At 44.3% G+C, this 26,945-nt stretch overlaps 1 protein-coding gene across 4 annotated transcripts in view; it reads left to right on the top strand.

Annotated features, from left to right (window-relative positions):
* Positions 1-312: 312 nt before the first annotated feature.
* The window catches only part of acadvl (acyl-CoA dehydrogenase very long chain), a 130,804-nt gene continuing 104,171 nt past the window's right edge, over positions 313-26,945 (top strand). For 2 of the 4 annotated variants that reach the window (XM_063048698.1, XM_063048695.1), the window contains exons 1-4: positions 313-434; positions 7,633-7,702; positions 17,951-18,022; positions 20,870-20,942. In XM_063048698.1, coding sequence (XP_062904768.1) covers positions 346-434; positions 7,633-7,702; positions 17,951-18,022; positions 20,870-20,942 — 304 coding nt within the window. In that variant the 5' untranslated portion in view covers positions 313-345. Of the gene's footprint in view, positions 435-3,051; positions 3,385-7,632; positions 7,703-17,950; positions 18,023-20,869; positions 20,943-26,945 lie in introns of those variants that run through there. The other 2 variants (XM_063048699.1, XM_063048697.1) reach the window with 2 other exon arrangements.

Here is a 26,945-nt window from a genome sequence, read left to right as displayed (position 1 = left end):
CCTCCCTCCCTCCCTCCCTCCCTCCCTCTCTCCCTCTCTCCCTCTCTCCCTCTCTCCCTCTCTCCCTCCCTCTCTCCCTCTCTCCCTCCCTCCCTCTCCCTCCCTCTCCCTCTCTCCCTCCCTTTCTCCCTCTCTCCCTCCCTTTCTCCCTCTCTCCCTCCCTCTCTCTCTCTCTCTCTCTCCCTCCCTCTCTCTCTCCCTGCCTCCTGCCTCCCCGCCCTACTAAGCCTACAAATGAACTATATTGAACTGCATCCCCCAGCATGCCACGCGAGCACGCATGCGGTTACGCCAGGCGCACGCACCGAGGGACGGCCATGAGCGGTGACGTCACTCTGTAACGACATGTTCGCCCGGCTCGGCTGTTGCAGGATGTGGAATCTGAGGGTGACAGTTCGGTGGGCACCGACAGTGGCGACGGCCTTGTGCGCACGGTATGAGCGGCTTCGCCGCCCAGGGAAAAAAGTGGCGAGATGGCGCTGTCAACGACAGGAAGTCCGGGAGTTTGAATTTGGGGCCCTTGGGGTGTGGGGATAGGCCCGTGGGAAAGGATCGTTGCCTTGGGAGGCGTCGTCTTCAGAGACATGGGATACGTGTGTGGTTGGTGACCAGGTGGGAATGGGGAAGATTGTGTTGGTTGAGGGATGTGAAAGGGCTAATAAACGCTCACCCAGCGAAAAAGGGAATAAGGGACGATGATATTTTCAGCATCTGGAAGGGTGGGCGGTTGTCACGTTGTGCAAACCCACTCCCACTTTCCGTCTGTGTGTGTAAGGATGTTAGGCGATGAGCCTCTCCCATGTTAACGTTTTGAGGATCAGTTATAGAGCACTGCTGCACAGAAGCAGGCTCTTCAGTCCATTTAGTGCACGCTGAACCAACCTAGATTCTAACACTTCCCTGCTCACAAAGGGAAATTTGTGAGGCCAAATAACCCATCAACTCATAGGTTGTTGGAATCCGGAAGGAAGTCAGTATCTAGGAAAAAGGTCCCAGGGAAAACATGCACCTTCTACTCTTGGCATCCTACTGAGGACCCTAGAGTTGAGGATGAGCTGTATTAGCTCTGCCACCCACTAACCTGTCTTGTCTTGGTGCGTTCAAGGTCAAGTTTGTTGAAAGGCCTTAATAGAGTAGACTTAGAGAGGATGTTTTATATGGTGGGGAAGTCTAAGACCAGAGGACGTGGCCTCAGAACAGGAAGAGGTTCATTTAGAACAGAGATAAGGAGGAATTTCTTTAACCAGAGAGTGGTGAATCTGTGGAATTTGTTGCCACAGACAGCAGGGGAGACAGAGTCATTGGGATATTTAACGCAGAGGTTGATAGATTCTTGATTAGTCAGGGCATGAAGGAATGTGAGGAGAAGGCAGGAGAATGGAGCTGAGGGAAATGGATCAGCCACGATGAAATGGTAGAACAGACTTGAAAGGCCAGATGGTCTAATTCTGCTCCTATATCTCGTGGCTTTTATTGTCAATCAACCATGCATGTGTTTACAGATAAATGAAGCATCATTCCTCTGGGGCCAAGATGCAAAACACAGCACATACAGTCACAAAATAATACCAGCACAAATCCCTGAGTGGCAGGGCCTGAAGATTGACAGGTTTACTTGACGTGCAGGATGCATGTTTATGTAAGACACTATAATGTTACTGGAACTATTATAATAGAACAAGCAGTTATATAAATATGTGAAACTGCAGCAAAAGGTTGAGGGCTGGGGTGAGCGTTCTCTGACGTTGAGTATGGTTTGAACCCTCTGCCTACATACATACCCGACTTCACAGTCGATTGCAAACTGTGTCAAGTTATAGAGAAGACCTTTTGTTGAAATTGTAAACGTGCATCCTTCACTCAAACATAAATTCTCTGCTTTTTGTTTGCTAATCAGAAATACATTTTGCCTCGGGTTTAATATATTGATCCACAGAATCTGAGACAAGTGTGTATCCACCAGCACTGTAGCCCAGTCTTCCGTAGTGAGAGCTCTGTGTCCATCAGTACCGTACCTTTGGGTTATCCGGTGATATGTCCACACCAACCAGCATTGTGACTGTGATAGACTTGTGCCCATCTGGTGTTCACGAGAATGCTCCCAGGAATGAAACAGTTAATGTATGAGGAACGTTTGATGGCTCTGGGCCTGTACTCACTGGAGTTTAGAAGAATGAGGGAGGGTTTCATTGAAACCTACTGAATATTGAAAGCAAGAAAAAATCTGCAGATGCTGAAAATCAGAGCAACGCACAGAAAATGCTGCAGGAACTCAGCAGACCAGGCAGCATATCTGGGAAAGAGTACAGTCGATGTTTTTTCATAGATGTTTTGGACTGAACCATTGACTGTACTCTTTTCCATAGATGCTGCCTGGCCTCAGCGTTTTGTGTGGCCTAGATAGAGTGAACATGGAGAGGATGTTTCCTATACTGAGGGGTCTAGCGCCAGAGAGCACAGCTTCAAAATAGAAGGACATTTCTTTGGAACAGAGATGAGAAATTTCTTTAGCCGTAGGGTGGTGCCACAGACGGGTGTGGAGGCCAAGTCTTTGAGTATATATAAAGCAGAGAATGTTACATTCTTAATAAGTAAGGGTATCAAGAATTACATGGAGAAGGCAGTAGAATGGGGTTGAGATGAGAGAGATAATAAATCACCCAAAATGAAATGGCAGAGCAGATTCAATGGGCCAAATGACCTGATTATATCCTATATCTCATGGTCTTGTTATACACTGACAGATCTCTTACCAGCATTACTATACTTCATTGTTATATTGTAATACTGTGCCCACCAAAACTGTTATTAAACAGTGACTCACTACTCCTGCCAGCACTGTGCCCAAGAGTTAGGTTGTGTAACAGATACCTTCAATAAATCCTGTGAATGAGTCCATCAATCATTCTGTGGGTCAATACACAGCACAGAATGTGATTAGGATTCGAGCGGTCTAATCAAAGGTTACAGGGAGAAAGCAGGAGAATGGGGTTGGCAGGGATAATAAGTCAGCCGTGATGGAATAGCGAAACAGATTTGGTGGGCCAAGAGACCTAATTCTCCTATTTCTTATGGTCTTACTTGTATTTCTGGAAAATTAATGAGATTTATCAGCCATTTTCTTAACACATACTTGCCAGTCTGTGTGTGTATATATGGTCTTGGTGATTGCTGGCATAGTCCCAAGTTTGAGTGTGAGTCTAAATGTAGGTGACTTGCACAGTGAGTGACAATCTTCTCTTTGACAATTGGAACAGACTTTGCCAGACTGTAGTGGGAGAGGCTGACATTTGTTCAGTATTAACTGGAGAGCTTGTTCAAAGAGCTGCCACAAGCTTGATGGGGAGATTGGCTTCCATTCATCTTGAGTCATCCATTGATCAGGTGTGAGTACATGACCTTTGTTCTTGTAATCTCTAGTTGGAACTTTTGAAAAATGACTCAACTTTCTAATGTGTAGGACTTCAATTCATCTAAGGTCTGACACAGATTGAAACTGTTTTAATCGTCATTTCTGGACTGTATTGTCCAGTGTCGTTATTGGAATGAAGGCTCATGAAATAGAAAAATGGAAAATAATAGAACTTCTGTGCCTTATGAGAACAAGTTGAGTGTCCTGGGCTTTGCTGTCAGGAGCGAAGGAGGATGAGAAGTAACTCAATGGAGGTATACAAGATAAGAGAAATAAATCATTTGGATATCTAGAGACTTTTAACGTGTTTGGAGGAAAGTATAGGGGGGATGGCAGAGGTAGGTTTTTTGCGCAGAGAACGTGCTGCCAGGGGCAGTGGTAGAGGCAAATACATTAGGCTTATTTATGAGACTCTTAGCTAGGCACATGGATGAAAGAAAAATGGAGGACTATGTAGGAGGGAAGGGCTAGATTAATTTAGAGTAGGTTAATATGGTGCCACAACTTGAGGTCTGAAAGATTTGTACTGTGCTGAGTGTTCTATGTTCACCGAGCTGGCCGGGCTGTAAGATTGGAAGGAAGACAAGGTTAACGTCTGTCTCTTCCCACAGATACTGTCCGACTTGTTGAGCGTGTCCAGCATTTTACTTCAGTTTCTTAGCGTTTGTTGTTTTAATACCTTCTCTCTGTCCAAGGTCAGGGTCAAGTGCCCTCTGAAGATATTAGTAACAGCACCTCTCATCTCCTGATTGAACATAAGGTTTTGGTATTTTCTCCCCCACAGGACAGTTGGTGGCCATCACAACTGGAACGGGTAGATCCTTGGTTACTGAGCAAACCAGGCATGCGGGGATCAGCACGGGAAATGGTCATGACCATGACAAAAATGGGCAGTGATTATGTTGAAAGGCGGAGGAGGTTGCAGCACCCTATGGCTTTCTCTGTTATTGTGTCCTTGGGGAGGCCAATCAGTCCTCTGGAAAATTGTGCATACCAGATATACCTTGCATTTAATACTTCAGAGCTGTGTTCTGTGTATTAAGCTCTCTGCCTGTCTGTACTTTAGAAGTGATTTATACTTGTTCCCTGTCCCAGGACACACTGTCCAACAATAATGGCACTTGTGACCCTCAGCAACTTCTAGATGGTGGCTAATGAAACAAGGAAAACAACTAAATACTTTGTTAACCACACTTTTTCTGGAAAATGATCGTTACATGTGATGGTCTGTAGCTTCCCTTTGGACTTGGAGGCAATTTGATGTGGCAGGACCGAGGCAGCGGACCTGTCGCTGAGAGCGTGGAAGGTCGGGCCCAGGCCCCAGAGTATGTTGATGTTTGGATGGAGATTTACAGGTGAAGTCTGGAGTTTCCAAATGGCAGAACCTGTTGTTCAGATGGAGATTTGAGTGCCAGGCCAGATTGAAAAAGTCAGGGCGTCGAGGCCTGAGACGTGGTATGGGCCGGTACAGATCACTGTGCCGTAGCGTTTACTCAGCTCTGTCCTGAATTATAGGACTTTCTTGGGGACTTCAGTTCAGAAACACTATCTGCTTGTGGTTACTGTTTGCATGATTTTTGTTCATTGCACATTCGACGGTTTTTTTTATGGGTTATTTTATTTTATTTATGAGTTCTTTTTTAATGGGCATGATGTGGTTTTTATTCTCTGCACATTAAGTGTTAGAAAATCTTTTTAAAAATATATGTTTGGGTTCTTTGGTTGCCTGTTGGACAGATCTTAAGGTTGTATAATGTATATATACTTCGATAATAAATGTACTTTGAACTTTGAACTCTGTGCATTGGACTGTGTTTGTAGGTGGGTGGGTGGAAGAAATGGGTCTTATTTTGCTTTTGTTGCTGTGTTTGATTCATTCTGTTCTGTGTTGTTCTGCTGAAGATGGTCATTATGTTGGCACTGGAATGTATGGCGACACTTGTGGACTGCCCCCAGCACATCCCTAGGTCCTGTTGGTTGTAAACAAAAGCGACTATTTCAGTGTGTTTCAGTGTACACGTAGTAAATGAATCTGAATCTGAACTATGATCTCAAACTTGAAAACTCAGACTGACCAACCTTAACTGCTATTTGAGGGGGAAATACAGGAGGAACTCAACAGTAAGGCGCATCTATTAAGGGAAATATACAGTCAGTATTTTGATTTTGGGGAGGGGAAAAGTTTCGGATACCCTTCAGTTCTTGAGTGAAGCACAGTCTCTTGACATCACCTAATTGACCAAGCTCGGAATTTAAAGCCCTGTTACCTTGTTGTGGACTCCCTTGTGTCCCTAAGAGAGAAAAGTGTTTCCATCCACACTGAACTGTCACATAATATTTTAAAAACCTGGAAGAGATCAACTGTTGTTTTTGTTATATTGTATTCTTTCTATTTATTTAGAGGGTAACACAGTAGTGTAGCAGTTACTGTAACGCTTTACAGTGCCTGCAATCAGGGTTCAATTTCTGTTGCTGTTTGTAAGAAGTTTGTTTATTCTCCCTGTGACCGCGTGGGATTCCTCCTGGTACTCCAGTTTCCTCCCACATTCCAAAGACACACAATTAGGGTTAATGAATTATAGGCATGATGAAAGCATGACAACACTTGTGGGCTGGCTCCAGCACATCTTTGGACTGTGGTCATGGACACACAAGTTTCTATGTTTCAAAGTACATGTGACAAATAAATCTAATCCAATCTAGAGCATGGTAACAGGAACTTCCAGCCCAATAAGCTGTGCTGCCCATTTACGCCCATATGACCAATTAACCTACCAACCTGTACAAACGTGGGAGGAAGTCAGAGCACCTGGAGGAACCCACACGGTAACGGAGAGAATGTACAGACAGCATCGGGAATTGAACCCAGGTGGCTGGTGCTGTAACAGTGTTATGCTAATCGTTATGCTATCATGCTGCCCCTTGTACTTACAGGGAATATATATACAAAGTTTGCACAATCCGTACTGATAATTTAACCTCCTCATCTCCTTTGTCATTCTGCTATATCTCCACTGACGCAGATCCCTACTCCCTGCAGTGCTGAACCCCGATCTGATGCAGTTTCTTCAGATGTCTGACCAAGGCATGAGGCACCTGAAGCATCTCTCCTTCCCCTTTGTATTCCAGCCTCCTGGAGAGAAAGACCAGTGTTCAATTATTCTTTGTAATTACCTTCTAAGAGGAGATTATACTTGACTGTGATGCTTAATAAAGTGAAGCTGCTAATTACAGTGGGTGGGAGGGGCTGAAACAGTGCCCAGTTTTTATAACACAGCCATTTGCTTTAACTTCTGAGAAGGTCAAGCGGCCCATTGTTTAATGAGAATGCAGCTGATGGTGACCTAACCTCTTATTAACATCCTTAGTTCTAAATAATTTATTAATGCAAACTATAATATTAACAATAGACTTGGTTTTGAGGGAGAGTGAAGGAATGCGACTGATGAGAAAGCTCTTGAGGGCCAGACTTGATGGATTGAATGGCTGCCTCCTGAGTTGTAAGGAAGTATAAGAACATAAGATATAGGAGCAGAATTAGGCCATTTGGCCCATCAAGTCTGCTCTGCCTTTTCATAATGGCAGATCCATTTCCTTCTCAGCCCTATTCTCCTGCCTTCTCCCCATATCCCTTCATGCCTTGACCATTCAAGAATCTGTCAACCTCTGCCTTAAGTATACTCAATTACTTGGCCTCCTCAGCCACTTGAGGCAACGAATTCCACCGATTCACCACTCTGGCTAAAAAAATTCCTCCTTATCTCCATTCTCAATGGACCTACTTCTGTTTTGAGGCTGTGTCCTCTGGCCTTAGACTCCCCATTCATAGGAAACTTCTTCTCCGCATTCACTCTATTGAGGCCTTTCAGCATTCAATAGGTTTCATTGAAATCACTGCCTTCCATTCTTCTGAACGAACACACCTCATACATTAGCCCTTGCATTCCTGGAATCATTCTCAGGAACCTCCTCTGAACCCTCTCCAATGTCAGTACATCAGGTTGACTGTGTGCGCTAAAGTGTGTCGGACTGACCGCACACTGTCTGTACACTGTCCTTAACCCAAGCTTTGTTGCAACTTCCACACGAGAAGAAGTTATATTGAATAATTACACTTTTTTCCTTGGGGTGCATCATAGAGTGGAGAGTGAGAGGATTTGGGAATATCCGTGGATCTCCAGACTGTGCATTGTTAATCATTCTCCCTGTGTCTCTTACAGTCCATGGTACCCTCCACCCTGTTGCCCTTTGGTCAGTGATGGTCGTCTCTTTGCCTCGCAGGCCTCCCAGGTAAGTGAGTATGTGTCGTTATTGTGAGGAGGTCCTCTCCTTTAGAACAAGATTTTAGGCAGCACCACAGCTTAGTCAGCTGAGATCTGTACAGGAAAGAAAATGTCTTTTCCTGCTGAAATTTTCAAATATAAACAATATGAGAGTTAAGAGTAGGGTTAGATTCCTCAGCCCCGTGAGCCTCTCCTTCATTTAATACGTTGATGGTGGGTCTGGTAATAACCTTGACTCCGCATTCCTGTTGTTAGAGCTTAATGCTTTGCGAGGCAAAGTTTCTTTGGAAGTCAAGAATGGGGCATAAAACTTATTGCTTTCAGCCGTTTTATTCAGTGTTGCAAGAACAAAGAATGATCAAAGAAAGAGCTGAGAGAACACAGAAAGTTGAAGGGATAAAACAGCTGTGGTCGTCTTGTACTTAGATGAGAGATAAACAAAATCCTGGTGATAATGATTAACCTATAAAATATTCAAGTGGCGTGACACCCGCTACGGAAATCTAAGAAGCTTCTAGAAAAATACAGAAACAACTGTATCATATTATATGTATATACTGTAGGTCAGTTGTCCCCAACCTCCGAACCGCGGACTGATACATTACTGCAAAGAATGTAGCGGTACAGTGGTTGCCGGAATGCACCCAGCACATCTTTAAGAAAAAAGCCAAAATAAACAAGCTAATTAATTAGGTGCCGCCTGGCACGTAAATGTCGGCCCAGATCAGAGGCGACGCAATTTGAAATCACCTTTGATCTGGGCCGACATTTACGTGCCGGGCGGCACCTGATTAATTAGCTTGTTTATTTCGGCTTTTTTCTTAAAGATGTGCTGGGTGCGTTCCGGCCACCGCTGCACCCCTGCATGCTTCGCGGCAGTGTATTGGTCTGCGGCCCAGAGGTTGGGGACCACTGCTGTAGGTTATTATATAAAAATGCAAGCAAGCATAGGAATGTTAAACTAAGGAAAATACAAGATAAATAATCCTATACCCCAACCCAACACTGTCTACCCAGTACCTGTCAAGAATACTGCAATAAGATGGTCCTGGTGAACCATGGTGATTTGTTGTGGGCAGTTTACAAAACTTCTAAATATACTTCGTAACTACTCCCACTGTAATCTGCGGCATTTAACTTCCCTTTTAACTAACATAATTTTGAACCGACTTAACGAACTAGTGATTTCATGATCTTCTGAAGGACTCGCTGGACTTAACTCTCAAGCATGCAGGTATAGCACCTTTAAGCGGACCAAGGTACACCATGGCTGGAAGAAAGGGGTGAGGGGAAAACTCCAAGCCAGACTGAAATGCCGAGAAATGAAACTCCCTCTACCCAGCATCTTGTTTACAAATGTACAGTTGCTGGAGAACAAGATTAAGGACCTACCAGTAAGATTGCAGTATTGGAGAGAAATGAGGAATTGCTGCATTCTCTGTTTCATGGAGACTACTCTTTCTGGACACGCCAAATGCCTTGGTAAGGCCTGAGGGCTTCTCAGTACACTAGACTGCTAATTCATGGAAGGCAAAAGGTAGACGGCTGTGTTTCAAGATAAACCCTTTGTGGTGTTCTGATGCAGCAGTCTTGTCTGGTTCCCCAACCTGGAACATCTAATGATTAAGTGCTAACTGTTCGACTTACCAAGAGAGTTCTCTCCCATGATCCTAACCATAGTTTGCATACCACCTGAGGCTGACATTAAGCAGGTATTCGATGTATTGAGTACCACCATCACCAAGCAAGAAACAGCCTACCCTAATGCCTTTCAAATCATTGTTGGGGCTTCAATCTGGCTTGTTTGAAGAAATCTCTGTCCAATTATCATCAATATATCACCTGCAGCACCAGGGGTCCCAGTACACTCAACCACTGCAATACTGCAATTAAAAATGCCTACTGATCCATACCTAGACTGCATTTCAGAAAATTTGATCACTTGGATATCCTCCTACCTACATACTGGTGGAAGCTAAAGAGTAAGGCTCCAGAGATGAGGGCAACAGAGAGCTTGTTGTGGGAGGCAGAAGAGCTGTTGCAGGTTTGCTGTAAGTTAGCCCATGTTCAAAGACTCATCAGAGGATCTGAACAAATGCACTATGGGTTGTCACAGACTTTATAAAAACAATCAGATGAGTATGACCCCACAAAATCATTCAAAGTCATTGCTCAATCAGAAGCCCTGGATGAACCATGAGATCTGCAATCTGTTGTGGGCCAGATTAGTGGCATTCAGGTTTGGCAACCAAGTAAGATGCAAGAGGTCCAGGTACGATCTCAGGAAAGCCATTTCACGTGTGAAGTGGCAATTGTGACCAAACTTGAATCACTGTAGGATACTCAACAGCTGGGGCAGGGATTGAATGCTATTACTTCTTATAAGTGAAACCAAGCGGCACAGGTGACAGCAAGGCTTTGTTCCCAGATGAGCTCAATAACTTCTATGCTTGCTTTGACCATCAAAATATGGAGGAACATTCACAAACTCCCACAGCACCTGATGACCCTGTGATTTCAATCTTTGTGGCTGGCATGAGAGCATCCTTTAGGAGAGTGAACTCATGGAAAGACCTGTGCTGGTCAACGGGCTGGAATGTTCATCAATATCTTTAACCTCTCACACTGGCAGTCTGAAGTACCCACCTGTTTTAAGCAGGATTCAATTTTACTATTGCCTAAGAACATGGTAACCGGCCTCTGACTATCATCCAGTAGCACTTAAGTCCACCGTGATGAAGTGCTTTAAGAAGCTGATGATGAAATACGTCGAATCTTGCCTGAAAAGTGACTTGGATCTAGTCCAGTTTGCCTACGGTCACGACAGGTTTATAACAGATGCCATTTCATTGACTCTTTATTCAAATGTGGAACATCTGCACTGCAAAGAGGCATACATCAGAATACTCCTTATTGACTACAGCAATAGTAACATCCCTTAATCAATAAGCTTAAAGACCTTAGCTTCAATACCTCCTTGTGCAACTGAATCTTCAATTTCCTCACTTGCAGACCCCAGTCAATTTGGATTGGCAACAACATCTCCTTCAGAACTTCTGTCAGCACAGATACTCCACAAGGCTGTGTGCTTTGCTCCCTGCTCTACTCGCTTTACACTTATGACTGTGTGGCTAAGCACAACTCCAATGCTGTACTTAAGTTTGCTGATGAAACTACTGTCATTGGATGAATCAGCATATAGGAGGGAGATTGATCATCTGGCTGAGTGGTGCCACAATAATGACCTCTCACTCAATATCAGCAAGACCAAGGAGCTAATTATTGACTTCAGGAGGAAGAGTTCTTTTTTTACTTATTATCAAAGCATGTATCCATATACAACTGTGAAATTTATCTTCTCCAGATAACCACAAAACAAAGAACATGGAGGTTGTTCTGATAGTAACAGCAAATGTGCCACACACACACACACCTATCCTGATCATCAACCCCCAAAACTCCCTTCCCCCTGCACAAAACAGAATAGGAACATTGACCCTTTCCCCCCCAAAAAAGACCCCTCCTCCTCACAACAAAACTAACAGAACATCGATCCCCAAGCACCCTCCCCTCGCACAACAAAACAGAAAAAGAACTGGTGATAAAAAAAACACTGAATATAAAAACCATAAGTATGAAAGGGTCCACAGTCCATCTTCCTCATCGGGGGATCAGAGGTGGAGAGGTTCAGCAACTTTAGATTCCTCAGTGTTATCATTTCAGAGAATATGTCCTGGCTGTAGCACTTAAGTGCCATTACAAAGAAGGCACTACAGCCTCTCTACTTCCTTAGAAGTTTTCGAAAATTCAGCATGACATCCAAAACTTTGACAAACCATGTGTGGTGAAGAGTATATTGACTAGTTGCATCACGGCCTGTTATGGAAACACCAATGCCCTTGAATAGAAATTCTTACAAAAAGTAGTGGATACAGGCCAGTACATCACGGGTAAAGCCCTCCCCATCACTGAGCATATCTATATAGAAAGTTGTTGGAGGAAATCAGCATCCATCATCAGGGACATCCAGCCCATGCTCTCTTCCTGGTGCTGCCATCTGGAGAAGGTGCCACAGAACCCACACCGCCGGGTTCAGGAACAGTTATTACCCCTCAACCATCAGGCTCTTGAACCAGAAGGGAAATAACCTCATTCAACTTCACTCACCCCAACACTGAGCTGTTCCCACAGCCTACTAACTCACTTTTAAGGACTCTTCATCTGAAGTTCTTGATATTTATTGCTCATTTATTTTCATTTTATTTCTTTTTTTCATTTTGTAATGCATTTTATTGTCTTTTGCACATTGGATATGGCTGTCATTCTTTGATTTCCTTGTGTTTCTTGTATGTATTATGAATGCCTGCAAGAAAATGAATCTCGGGATTGTATAAGGTGACAAATATGTACTTTGATAATAAATTTTCTTTGAACTTTGAATCAGTCTAACTTTCCTACAAATTATTCATATCCCATTTCTACAATCCTTTGAGGAGTTTCAAAGACTCTCAACCCTTTGAGAGGAAAATTTTGACTTCATCTTTGAATTAAATAGGTGAACCCATATCTTAAAAACAGTGACCATAGTTCTAGATTCTCTCAGAAGGGGAAACATACTCTCTACATCCAACCTGTTGAGACTCTCAGGGTCTCATTTATTTCTGACACCAGTGGATGGAAGCCCAGCTGTCCAGCCTTCCCTCATAAGAACAACCCACCATTCCAGGTATCTGTCTAATAAATTCTCTCTGAACTGCTTCCAGTGCACTAACATCTTGCCAACAAGAGAAAGGTTCTTTCACTGTTGGCCGGTCAACATTTTATACATGTTACCTGCTTATATCATGGCTCCACAATAACATGAAGAAAAGTGTGTAGGACCAGGCCATTCAATGATCCCTTGCTTCTGTTTATATGGCACCTACTTAATAGTTGTGAAATGTTCCAAAGCACTTTACACCATTGTTACCTGTGGATGGAGGACTGCGTTTGCGCAGAGGTGGGAAGGAGGAACAGGTCTTGCTTTCCTGCTGTTGTTTAGTTGCTTGCTGTGTTCTGCATTGTTCTGCTGAGTATTGTGGGCATGCTATGATGGTGCCAGAATGTGTGGCAACATTTGCGGGCTGTCCCTAGCACAGCCTTGAGTGTGTGGGTTGTTAATGCAAATGATGTGTTTCACAGAGGCAAGTGATTCTGCAGATGCTGGAAATCTTGATCAACACACACAAGATGGTGGAGGAATTCAGCAGGTCAGGCAGCATCTATGGAGAGGTTTACACTCAATATTTCAGGCTGAAACAAAGATAAGTAAATCTGAATCATGGGAAGTATAACACTGGGACATAATCTAATGCTTGGTCAAAGAGAATCTAAAGCACGAAAGAGAGACTGAGATTTAGGGAGGTAGTCCTGAACTTGGGATTCACAACCAACAATAGTGAATTGTTAGAGAGTAGTCCAGTTTACAATGGCGCTGATGAAGCACGGCGATGACCTATTGGCAGCAAAAACAACTATTAACTAGTTTATTAATCACACTTTTTCTGGACAACGATTTCTGTAATCAATAGCCTGTAACTTCCCTTTTGGAGTCGTGTTTTTGAACTGCATGTATGGCTTGACATTTTGTCAGTGTGGACTGAATTCTCAAAGGTGCAAGACAGTTGCAGCATGACATTTACGCGCTGAATCGAGGCGGTAGACCCCAGGTCCAAGCGCAGGGAATGAGCTAATGTTTGGCTGCTGCAGTAGTCTTGAAGGCAATTCAAAGTGGCAGAACTGAGGCAAGGCAGAGTTAAGGCGGTGAGGCCTGGGCCCGAGTGTGAGGCACAAGCCAAGGTTTGACCATTTTAAATGCTGGGCCAAATTGAAAAGGTCAGTTATGGGCAGAATTGAAGCAGTAGGTCCTGGGCTCGAGAGCGTACTGGAGCAGCAGGGCCCAGGTCCAAGAGCGAGGAACAACCCACTGTTTTGCTGACTTAAGCACCGAGCCAGATTGAAAAGGTCAGGGTGTTGGGGCTGTAGGTGAGGGATGGGCTGGTGTTCAGATTGCTTCTCCGTGAGGTTTGCTCAACTCTGTGCTGAACTGAAGCTGTGGCCTGCAGTTAATGGGCTCCTGGATCGATTGTAACTGGCGTAGTTGATCTGGACTCACTTTCCTGAACTTCAATTCCGAATGTTATTTGCATAATTTATTGTTTGTACAATTTGTTTTCTGTACATTGGGTGTTTAACAGTCTTTCTTTAATGGGTTCTTTTGGGTTTCCTTGTTTTATAGTTGCCTATAATGAGACCAATCTCGATGTTATATATAGTGTTAATATTTGATAATAAATGTACTTTGAACTTTGGTCCGGTTGCCAGAGCTGGATAAACACGTGTTGGGGAGCTGTATTTCGGGTGGGTTACCGAAATAGGGAAGTGGTCAAAAAGGAAAGGGAGGGTGGAGAGGCTCAGAAGTGTAAAAGCAACAGGCAGGATCATAGGAAATGGGGGAGGTGATGGGGGGTTGAAGAAGAACAAGGGATGGTGGAGAGAACATGGAGAGGGACAGCTGGAGGAGGGAGGGAAAGCAGGCTGGAGGAGGATGCAGAGGGCAGCAGGGAGAAGGGGGAGGGAGGTCAGGGGATGCAGTGGCATGGAGGGAGGGAGAGAAAGCTGGAGGAGGGTGTGGAGGAAGGGAGAGAGGAGCATTCAGAGGGAGAAAGGAGAGGGTCTGAAGAGAGAGAGGGATGGCTAGAGGAGAGAGGAGGAGGGTGCAAATAGAGGGAGGACTGGAGGAGGAAGATGATGTGTAGATAATAGCAAGAGAAATTCTGTAGATGCTGGAAATCCAAGCAGCACACAAAATGCTGGAGGAACTCAGCACACCAGGCAGGATCTATGGAAATGAATAAACTATCGATATTTCAGGGTGATTCCTGGTGAAAGGTCTCAGTCCAAAACATTGTCTGTTTATTCATTTCTGTAAGTGCTGCCTGACCTGTTGAGTTCTTCCAGCAATTTATGTGCGTTGCTTTAGATAATAAGCAGGTTTTTTTGCTCTGTGGGTTGCTAATTGAATACAAGGTAGTTTAGGAGGTGCTTGTAGATGGAAGGTTGGTTTCAGCTTTATGCTGACTTGCTGTGACCAAAAGATTCTGCTGTGAGTGTGGGTTACAGTGGGGTTGTCAGTCAGCTTGTACTAGTGCCTCTGCTTTGTTGTAGTTGGTGATTGTGTAAGTTTTTGGGTGAGAGGTCACAGCTTGCCAGAGCTGCACTTTGCACTGAATCGTGGAGCTAGAATGTAGGGCAGAGGTTACACCAGCTGTACCTTGAACAAGGGAGGATTGGGGACCGGGTGGTGGATGGGGAGGAGGAGAGATGGGTGGAGAAGTGTGGAGACGGCATTGAACAGGAAGGAATGGACAGGGTGATGGTTGGGGAGAGTACTGCAAGAAAGGCAAAGGAGAATTAGGAAAGAGGGGTGAATGGAAAGGGGGAGGGGGGAAATGAAGAATGGAGAGAGGAAAGACTGAGGAAGAGGTGGGGTGGAGGGGAGGAACTATAATTATAAGGTGATTGCAGGAAAGTATGGGGGATGTTAGAGGTTTTTTTTTAAACAGAGTGATGGGTGCATGGCATGCCCTGCTAAGGGTGGTGGCAGAGGCAAATACATGGGTATTTAAGAGATTCTTAAGACAGGCACATGGATGAAGGGAAAATAGAGGGCTATGTGGGAAGGAATGGTTAGATTGATCTTGGAGTAGGTTTAAAAGGCTAGCACAATTTTGTGGGCTGAAGGTCTGTACTGTGTTATATTCTATCAGACCTGATCACTCAGTCAATCATGTGGGAGCAGTTCAATGCTTGAAAGCATGCAGACATGCTCAAGAAGTTGTTGTTTTTCTGAGCAAACATCAGAATGAGGAAGAAATGTGATCTAAGTGACCTTGACCATGGAATGATTATCGGTGTCAGACAGCGTGATTTGAGTACCTCAGAAACTGCTGATCTCCTGGGATTTTCACACACAACAGTCTCAAGGGTTCACAGAGATTGGTGCGAAAAGCAAAAAAAAAAAATCCAGTAAACTGCAGTTCTATGGGCAAAAACACCATTTTAAAGAAAGAGGTCATAGGAAGTTGGCCAGACTCCTTCAAGCTGACAGAAAGGCGACTAACTCAAATAACTATACATTACAACAGTGGTATGCATAAGGATATTTCTGAACGGACGACACATTAAACCATGAATTGGATGGGCTGCAGCAGAGGAAGACCTACAGAAATACACTCAGTGGCCTCTGTATGAGGTACCTCCCGTCCTGGCAGTTCTGGACAATGTTTCTCAACCTCTGCATGCCACCTTGGCTGAACAGTGGAGTACTTCTAGTAATAGACTAAGACAACTGCACTGCTCCAAAAAGCACTGTATGAGGTCATTTTTACCCTTGGCCATTAGGCTCTATAATGAGTCAAACTATAGCTGGAGTCTTGTTAGACTGTTTGAGGTACCTTATTTTTTTATTCTTTCTCTTTTAATATTTGTATATCTGCACTTGTAAGGCTACTGCGACGCTGTAATTTTCTTTGTGATCAATAAAATATCTATCTACCTATATTCTAAGGTTTTTTATATTTCTACCCCGGGGAAAAAGACTGATCATTTACCCTATTTTTGATACGTTTTATCTGAGATACAGCAGAGTAATAGGCCTTCCAAGTCCAACAAGATTGTGCTGCCCAATTTTACCCGTGTGACTAATTGATCTACTCACCTACATGTCTTTGGGATGTGGGAAGAATTTTACCCATGTGACTAATTGATCTACTGACCTGCATGTCTTTAGGATGTGGGAAGAAACGGGAGTACCCAGAAGAAATCCCCACGGTCATGGGGAGGAACTACAAACCGTTACAGACACTGGCGGAATTGAACCCGGGTCACAGGCGCTGTAATCAAAGTTCAAATTAAATTTATTATCAAAATGCATATAGGTCAACATATACAACCCTGAAATTCTTTTTCTTGCAAGCATACACAGTATGTCCAAGAAACATAACAGAATCAATGAAATACCACACCCAACAGGACAGACAATCAACAAATGTGTAAAAGATAAGAAATTGTGCAAATACAAAAATAAAAAAAAAAGTAAGCAAGCAATAAATATCAAGAACATGAGATGAAGAGGGGAGAAGCCAGAGAGTGGTAATAAGTAGGTGGATGCTTCTCTGACTGGAGGCCTGTGACTAGTGGAGTGCCGCAGCGATCAGTGCTGGATCCGTTGTTGTTTGTCATCTAGATCAATGACCTGGATGATAATGTGATTAACTGGATCAGCAAATTTGCAGATCACACCAATACTGGTGTAGTAGACACCACTATTATGGCTTGCAGCTGGAAAAATGGGCTGAAAAATGACAGATGGAATTTAATGGGGACAAGTGCGAGGTGTTGCACATCGATAAGACCAACTGAGTAGCTCTTAGTGAATAGTAGGACATTGAGGAGTGCAGGAGAGCAAAGGGATCTGGGAATATAGATCCATAATTCATTCAAAGTGGCATCACAGTGGATAGGGTTGTACAGAAAGCTTTTGGCACATTGGCCTTCATAAATCAAAGTATTGAGTACAGGAGATGGGATTTTATGTCGCAGTTGTATAAGATATTGGTGAGGCCTAGTTTAGAGTTTTGAGTGCAGTTTTGGTTACCTACCTATAGGAAAGATGTAAATAAGGTTGAAAGAGAACAGAGAACATTTACAAGAATGTTGCTGGGTCTGGACGACCTGAGTTATAGGGAAAGATTGAATAGGTTAGGACTTTATTCCTTGGGACATAAAGATTGTGTGGAGATTTAAAAATTACAAAATCATGAGGGGTATAGATAGGGTAAATGCAAGCAGGTTTTTTCCACTGAGGTTGGGTGAGACTACAACTGGAGGTCATGGGTTAAGGGTGAAAGGTGGAAAGTTTAAGGGGAATATGAGTGGAAACTTCTTCACTCAGAAGATCATGAGCGTGGAATGAACTGCCAGCGCAAGTGGTGCATGTGAGCTCAATCTCAACGTGAATAAGAAATTTGGATAGATACTGTATATGGATGATAGGGGTATTGAGGGCTTTAGTCCAGTTGCAGGTTAATGGGAGTAGACTGTATAATGGTTCGTCATGTACTAGATGGATCGTGAGGCCACCTACTCTCTCCATTCCCCACCCCCCGGCTAGGTCACCTGCTTCATTGTGTTTCACTTTTTGTTTTTACTTCAGGCTGTCCTGGAGAAATCAGCCACTGCTTCCACAGCAACCACATCTACAGTGGACAAGAGGATGGTAGCCATGGTATGTCAGCTGATGTTGTCTGTATGCAGCTGGTGAAACAGCCAGATGTAGCTCTGTATTTAAATGGTTGGAAATTGTGAGGGTGGTAAAGATTAGACAAAGATCAGCTTTATTTGTCACCTATACTGTACATTGAAATGTACAGTGAAATGCATTGTTTGTGTCAATGACCAACACAGTCTGAAAATTTGCTGAGGGCATCTTGCAAGTCACACTGTGCTTCCAATGCTAACATAGCATGCCCACAACTTACTGACCCTAAACCAAATATCTTTGGAATATGGGAGGGAACTGGAGCACCCAGAGGAAACCTGCGTAGTTACAGGGTGAATGTTTAAACTCCAGATTGCATAGGGAATTGAGCCCGGTGGGTATTTAACTGCTGTGCTGCCCCCAGTGGTAGACTGGGACTACTGCTGGAAAGGTGCCTGTGTTCTGTGCTGAGGGCTCCTCCTCTGTGCATGTGTTCTAGTCCACAGGCATTGGCCATAACTGGTCATTGTTGCCTGAGACTGCCACAGCATAACTGTGTCAGAGAGTCAGAAAGAGAGACAGACACTTCAAGGAAGAAGGCCTTTTGACCCACTACTCACACCAACACCAACTTCACTAATTCCTTTTTTTATCTCCCCATCTTCCCAACAACCCCACTTCCACACCCTCAGCCCAGAATCTACCATTCTCAAGTGCACTGGAGTAATTTACTGACACCAATTAATGTACCAACCCTTTTTTAACTTTATAACACAAAAAGATGTCATTTGGCCTATTGGATCTGTACTTGAACAGTACAGTCCAATAACATAAACCTCCCCCCACCCAACCAAATTTCACTGCGCAGTTATACTGCAGCAAGCACAATTACTTTACAGCATCAGCAATCACCGACTGGGGTTCAGTTCCTGCTGCTGTCTGAAAGGAGCTGGTAGTTCTCCCAGTAACTGGCACCGGAAATGTGGCGGCACTTGTTGCTGCCCCCAGCACATGTTTGATTTAGTGCAAATGATACATTTTACTATATTTTGATGCATGTGTGATAAATAAATCTGATCATTATCTTTAAATTTCCCTGTCTACCTGCCATTTCTTCTTCCACGCCTGTCTACTTCCCTCCGTAGGTTAAAGGCCCTCAACAGGCAGAGTTGAAATGTGAATCAAAATACTCTGTCTGATCTTGAAGGAGCTGTAGAAGAGAGAGTGCATTAAATTGTAGTACTGTCACAGGGAGAGTGAGGGGAGCCCTGCACAGTCAGAGGAGTGGTGCTGAGGTGACAGGGGTATGGGGGTACAGTAGTCCAGAGAGCACTTGCTGCACTGTAGGAAGTGTGGTATCAAGAGAAAACCATATTTAGAACATAGAACATCGAACACTGCAGTACAGTACAAGTCCTTTGGCCCACAACGTGTCCCAACCTTTTAACCAAGATCAGTTTAAACTTTCCCTCTCTTGTAGCTCTTCATTTGTTTAGTTAATCATTCATGTGCCTGTCTCTTAAATGTCCCTAATGTATCTGTCTCTACCGTCATCACAGATAGGGAGTTCCATGCACTCACCATTCTCTGTGTTTGAAAAAAAGTACTTCTGACAATCCCCTCCATTCTTTCCTTCAATCCCCATGGGAAGTCTCTGGCTTCTACTCTATTTTATGCCTCATATGATCTTGTATATCTCTGTCTAGTCACCTCTCATCCTCATTCGCTCCAGAGAGGACAACCTTTCTAGCTCTGTCAACCTTTCCTCATGAGATATGCCCTCTCATCCAGGCAGCTAATTCCTCAGCATTTGGGCAGAGTGGATGTTGACTGTAAGGGTGGCTTTTTCAGGCCTTGGATTCTGGAGCCAAGGGGTAAATATGACTTAATTTCCTGTGTGTGTGTGTGTGTCTGTCTGTCTGTGTAGAGTTGTCCTCAGTAAAACATCATTCACTAAAAAGTAGATTATCTGTCTATAGTCATCATGCTGTTTGTGGGATCTTTCTGTGCATGGGCAGCACTACATTTTTATCTGCATCATAGCAACCGACACTGCAAACGAGGACCTTATGAGTTGTGAAGTGCTGAGGAGCTGGTACAAAAGGCAGCACAGATATGGAAGCGTCTGCTTCTCTGCAATTTTCAGTGGCCATTTTTGTGAGACATAGGAGTGGAATTCGACAATTTGGCCCATTGAGTCTGTTTCACCATTCATCCATGGTTTATGCTGTCCTGCTGGAAGTGTTTATTGAGCAGCTGATACTTCTTACAGTGAACCAATCTCCCGATACATATCATCGTGACTCTGACCCAGAGTCTGTCTGCCCAACCAATAGGCCTGAAAGTTTGCCTTGCACATATGGAACCAGATGATATAGCTGGAGTTAGGGGAGTGGTGGGGACAAGCCTTGCCAAGGCAGGGGGGGTGTAGGTGACATGACGCAGAAAGATTTCTGGAACGACTCCAGGGATCAGAGATGAGGGATTGCAGATACAAGTTTAGACTGGTGTTACACCCAATCTAACCATATAGCTGGGGCAGCATGGCAGTGCTGGCTGTGAGATCAGCGTTCGATTCCCACCTCTGTCTGTAATGAGTTGGTGCATTCATGTAGGAATCCTATGGGTGCTTCGTCGTCTTTGCATATTCCTAAAATGGATAGGTTAGTTGTGGGCATGCTATGTTGGCACCAAAAGCATGATGACACTTGTGAGCTGCCCCCAGCACACCCCAAGACTGCGTTGGTCATTCATGTAATTGAAGCATTTCACTGTATGTTTTGAATGTACATGTAACAATTTAAAGCTAATCTTTTCTACACGTGTTGAGAGGTCGGGGTGGTGTGATAGTAATAGTTTTTTTTCCCTTCACAGGAATCCAAGTCATTCGCTGTGAACATGTTCCGAGGTTTGATCCAAACGGAGCAAGTTTTCCCCTTCCCCTCAGGTATTCATACAGTTTCCTTTGACTGTGGGGTGTTGCCTGCGCTTCTAGGATCTGTTTGTAACCAAAAAATGTGAGCAAAAGTCATCTGCTGATCACTGAACTATGAACATCCTCCATTTCCACCAGAGGATATCAATCAAACATAAAACTCTACAACACAGTACAGACCCTCTGGCCCACAATGTTGTGCCTACTTTATAACCTACTCTAAGATGAATCTAATCCTTCCCTCCTACACTACCCTCCAATTCTCTGTTGTCCATGTGCCTATCTAAGAGTTTCTTAAATGTCCCAATGTATCTACTTCTACCTCCACCCCTGGCAGGGAGTTTCATGCATGCACCACTCTCTGTGTTTATAAAAAAACACTACCTGTGACATCCCTCCTATACTGTCCCTCGTATAAAACATCTCCACCCTGGGGGGAAAAAGTCTCTGGCTATCTACTTAATCTGTGCCTCTTATTATGTAGGCCTTTATCAAGACACTTCTCATCCTCCTTCATTCCAGAGAGAAAAGGCCTAGTACACTCAGTCTTTCCAGGTAGCGTCCTGGTAAATCTCTGCACCCTCTCTAAAGCCTCCACATCCTTCCTATAATGAGGCAACCAGAACTGAGCACAATACTTCAAGTGTTGTCTAACCAGTGTTTCATAGAGCTGCAACATTACCTCATGGCTCTTGAACTCTTGATTACTTAAAGCCAACACACCATGCATCTTCCTAACCACCTAAGAATGAATGCGGCAACTTTGTGGGATCTATGGATATGGACCCCAACATACATTGTCAACAGCTCCCTGAACACCTGGAGCCAAATTGCTTTAGGGAGTTTCCCACAAGAAGGGACTTTCTCAGATTAAGAACACCAGGATGTTGCAGAGTGCTGTAGGTCATGATCATGGTAATGGCAAAGAGTGAGAATGGGAAGAGATTCAGGAAAGGATTTTTATTATAGAGGTAGTAGAGCAAAATAATAACAGTCGTCCGTTTCGGAGGTTCATGACCAGTGATGTTCCACAGGGATTGGTGCTGGGACGTCTATTATTTCTGATAAACTGTACATACAAATGACTTAGTCAAAAATGTAGGGTAGCCAGCAGGCCTCATACTCCAGTAAATTTACAGATGACGCAATAATTGATGGAGCGGTGGGCATTTAAGAAGGTCATCAGTGGTAGGTTATCCGTCATTTCTGATGATAACAGCTTTATGCTGTACTTTGAGAACTGCACAAAGAAATACGTGCAGTAGAGTTTTTCAAGTGGAAATCCACTGCACTGGGGCAGTTCCACTCTCTCAACATCAGTGGTTTGGGTCCAGTGGTATGAATAGTTGTCACAACTGGGGTCTTCCGTGGTTGCAGTGGATGACTTCTTCCGTGCTTTGTCATGCCCTTTTTTCTCCATGAAGCATTGCAGAACTGCCTTCCTGGCCTTTGGATCTCATCACCCAGGTGGCTGGAACTGACTTTGTATGCTCAGACAGGCATGTCCATGTCTCACTGGGGTATGAGACCCGCTGGCTACCCTCACCTGGTTTAGGCCACCTGTCAAAGCTGTGTACCAGGATATGGCTGCTGTCACATGCAAACCTCTACTTGGAGCCAGAGTGAGAACTGAAGGTCTGGTGGGGACCATAGGTAAGTGGGTTGCCCCAGAATGGACAGGGTAAGCCCCCTCAGGTGCTACTCCTCCCTGAACACCCCATACATGCCAGTTGAAGGTACAATAATACAGTAAAATAATAACAGTCTGCAACCAGTGGTGTTTCATAGGGATCGGTGCTGGTCCTCTGTTATTGATGATGTACACTCAGAGGCCACTTTATTAGGTACACCTGTACACCTCATTAATGTAAATATCTAATCAGCCAATTATGAAGCAGCAACTCACTGCATAAAAGCATACAGACATGTTGTAGTTCGGACCAAACATCAGAATTGGGAATATGTGATGTAAGTGACTTTGACCGTGGAATGATTTTTGGTGTCATACAGGGTGGTTTGAGTATCTCAGAAATTGCTGATCTCCTGGGATTTTCACAATCAACAGTCTCTAGAGTTTGCAGAGCATGGTGTGGAAAAACAAAAAAAAAATCCAGTGAGTGGCAGTTCTGTGAGGGAAAACACATTGTTTATGAGAGAGGTCAGACTGACTTAAGCTGCTGGGAAGGCGGCAGTAACTCACATAACCACACATTACAACAGTGATGTGGAGAAGAGCATCTCTGAATGTACAACGTAATTGAACCTTGAAGTGGATGGGCTACAGCAGCAGATGATCACACCAGCTTCCACTGCTGTACCTCATAAAGTGGCCATAGAGTTGGTTGGTCAGTAAATTTGCAGACAACACAGTAATTGGTGGAGAGGCAGACAGTGAAGATGGTCATCAGAGGATTTTGCAGGGAAATGTTAGATGGACTCTCATCAGGGTAAGTGTGGAGTGTTGTACTCTTAAGAGATCAAATGTATGGGGAAAATACATAGTTATTGGCAGGACTCTGAGCATCAGGGTGACAATGAAAGTGGCAATGGGAATAGATAGAGTGATAAAGTTGTGTGGTATGCTTGCCTTCATTGCTGAAGGCACAATATATAAGAATCAGAAAGTCACGTTACAGCTATATGTAATGCCCTGGTAAAAAATTTACTGCTAATGCTGTAGGGTATCTCATGTACTGGTTTTCTATAGAAGCAGTGTGTTCTGCTGGGAGTGTTTAGGTTACTGTTACAGATAAGGGATGCGTAGGAATGTTGTGTCATCCAATCGGGATAGTGGAATTGGGAGAAGGTTCTATAGAATGCTGGGGGAGAAGTTTTGTGAAGGACACTGTGGAGGGTCAAGGTCTTTTTTTCCGGCAGGAGATGGAGAGAGAAGAAGCTTGAAGGAACTGGCTTGTAGGATTTGATCCATGGGAGTGCGTGATCCGAGGGGGAGTTCTGCTGGTGATCAGTGAATATGGAGCTGGCGCCATGAGTACATCAGACACATTGGCTTTTGGAAGATTTGAGCTCCCCCAACCTGTACTCATTTATCTTCTTTAATTATGATGGGCTATTTAGCTTTTTTTCTTTTCTTTAATAACTGTTTGGTTAAGTTAACATTTATAAATGTACTTTATATCTGTATACATTGTACGGTCTGCTATTCTTTGCTGATTGACAAATGCATAGAGGCAGAATATACACAGTATTCACATGGATCGGAGTTCAGGTGGGTGAGATATCCCAACCTCCCAGGTTTGGTGGGACCCAAGTTATTCCTACACTGCTGAGTCCTGTACCTGTTAGCGAGGGTCTAATGAGCTGATCTCTGGAGATGCCTAGTCAGAAAGGGTTTTGTTGTGGGAGCTCATCTGGAATTGAATTCGTTGAATATGTGCTCTAAGAATTAAGTGGTTTTGTATTAAGCCTGTGGTAAACTATTGTCTGGGAAAGTGATTGAGATACATGGTTACGGACGACACAGGGATTAAGTGTTGGTGGGATTCAAAGAGATTCCCGTAACGAATGCTTGTGTTCTGAGCGGTGTGGATATCCGCAGCACAGATGTATTGTTGATTAGGGTTTTAAGTACTGTTAAAGTATCAGGGAAAGTTACAATCATGGAACGGCAGTTTGATCAAATGGCGGGGAAAGATGTCGTTTTAGTTCAGACTAGCAATGACATGAGAGGAGTGGATCTGCCTGGTACCATTGGGGTCCCGGGAGAGGTGGGGCTGTGAGCCATCCATACTCTCAGAGAAGAGGAGAAGTGTAGGTAAGGGTGCTGAATTGGAAACCAAGTTTCCCGTAGCTGAGAGTAGAGACTTTAAAGACAAGTTGCTCTTGTTTCTGCGGAGCGAGGGAAGGGAGTGGTCTGACGTGAAAGGTCTAATGAGTCCTGTAGCGAGGGATGAAAATTCTGAGTTGGTATCAGCAATTATGTTCCTGGCGGATAAATGGCAAAGTGCACCAGCAGGGAGTGAAAGATATTGTAGGCTGAGAATGTTCTCGGGAGTGAAGCCCACCACCAAGTAGGAGGAGGAATATGAGACTTGGGCAGAGTAGACATCGCAGGTGCTGGATGAGTGCTCTGATAATGTGAATAGACATCGACTGGTGGAGAGTCTAAAAGCTCCGGCTGGTCCTTGAGGGCAGAGAACCAGTTTGCTACTTCTGTAGGCTATATGGAAGCATTAGAAAACGTTTTCAGCATGATGGGAAGCCCAGTGGAGTTTATGACAGGGTTTAGGAGCATGTTCAGGAGAAAGGGGAGAAACTTTCTGCCTACATTTTTCAGCTAGAGAGACAGCTGCTCTGCTTGCGGCATAAAGGAGCCATTCTACTGGCTGATGTGAATCATTTAAGGATGGACCAAGTGGTGACGGGCGAACAGTCCATGATGTGATTGCTCTAAGCCTCTGAATGTCTCGTAAGTCGCATTCTCCTCCCTCATTTGTTGAACTGATCAGAGAGGCAAGAGAGGAGGAAAACACGATGGAGGAGCAAGAGACCTCCATCAGCAGGGCACAGTCCTCGGTAGTAGCCCCTGTGGCTGAGGTGACCCCTGATGTCCCACAGATGGGGGTTTTACAGGATTTCGTGAGCTGGGGTATCTCAGTTGATATCAGCTGGTGCTGCCAGCAAGCATGAGAAATCCGATAGGGAGCCGGACCCACTAATGGGACATACTAAGCAGTGGGCTGCCATTGAACGGGGTCCTTTGAAAAGGGGAGCAACCAGCATTGTCTGTTATAACTGTGGTGAGGATGGGCATTTTAAGCGAGAGTGTGAGGGACGGAAAAATTTTTGGAAAGTGAACCAACTGTTACTTAAACAGGGTAAGTCAGGAAATCTCGGGGAGACCCAATGAGGGAACAGCCTGATGTCTCGGGGGAACATATTCCCACGGATGTATCAAGGAAAACACTACAGCGCAAAACGCTATTCCTGAAGGCTTAACAGGGCTAAGTTCCAGTGTATCCCTGCAGGGTATTTATGCTAGAGTCATATGTAACATGGGTTCTCAGGTTACTCTGCTGTTTGGATCCTTCTACAACCGGCATTTGATGCACTTACCGTTGATGCCACTCAGTGCCCTAGAGCTCTGGTATTGATGACTACCCGTATAATGGTTACTTGTTGTTGAAGCTGGAGTTTTCAGAGGCAGATGTGGGAGTAGCTGAAGCCCTTGATACTTCAGTTTTGGTCTGTCCGGACCCAATCGAGAAAGGTAAAGCTTCAATTCTTGTTTGAACAAATACTCCTGTGGTGAGGAGGCTAGTGGAAGCCTGCAACAAGAAAATTGGAGTGAGCTTTCTGAAAGCCTTGTCCATTTGCTGGATGTTCAGAGCTGTTTTTGGGAAAGTGCAAGCCCATCCTGGCTGGATGTGAACACAAATGAGGAACTGTGTGATACACCTAGTCTAAACCTGTCTTGTTACAGCCTGGGGAAGTAGATTGAGTGACGGGAAACCCTAATTTTCCGGAATGCCTGATGCCGAGGCCCTCCTGGTGTATACTCCAGAAGACCACAAAGAGGAGTCATGCTTACCTGCTGGAGTATTGCTGAGGCTCGAACTGCATCGGTTGTATAGATAAACAGGATGACAGTGTTTGTCAGGAGCACCTCGGAGAGGGAGGTCACCCTTAGGTGGGGAATGCCGATGGCACATCCTTTTCCGGTGACTGTAATGTCTGATTTTCCTGCGAGAAAAGAAGGACAGAGGTCATCTCCTGAATCAGGAAAGGAATTTGGGACTACTAGGGAAGTATAAGTTGGCTGACCACTGGGTGGCTATACCTTGCACAGTGGAGAGTTGGATGCAGACGGGTGAAGATGGGAATGGGCCTATCAAAATTCTCTATCGGAACCACCGTTTACCTCTAGGACAAGAAGTACGTGTTGACCCAGAGCCTGACATGGACCCTACAGCTAATAAGAAGATTCTTCACCCAAGTGGGAGATCACAAAGACAATCAGTGGAGAGACCTGAAGGGGACCTAACCACAGAATGT

The sequence above is a fragment of the Mobula hypostoma genome, chromosome 5 (assembly GCF_963921235.1).
Source record: "Mobula hypostoma chromosome 5, sMobHyp1.1, whole genome shotgun sequence".
NCBI classification, from domain to species: domain Eukaryota; kingdom Metazoa; phylum Chordata; class Chondrichthyes; order Myliobatiformes; family Myliobatidae; genus Mobula; species Mobula hypostoma.
Note: the sequence above shows the minus strand (reverse complement) of the source record. Positions and strands in the feature narration are given on the sequence as shown.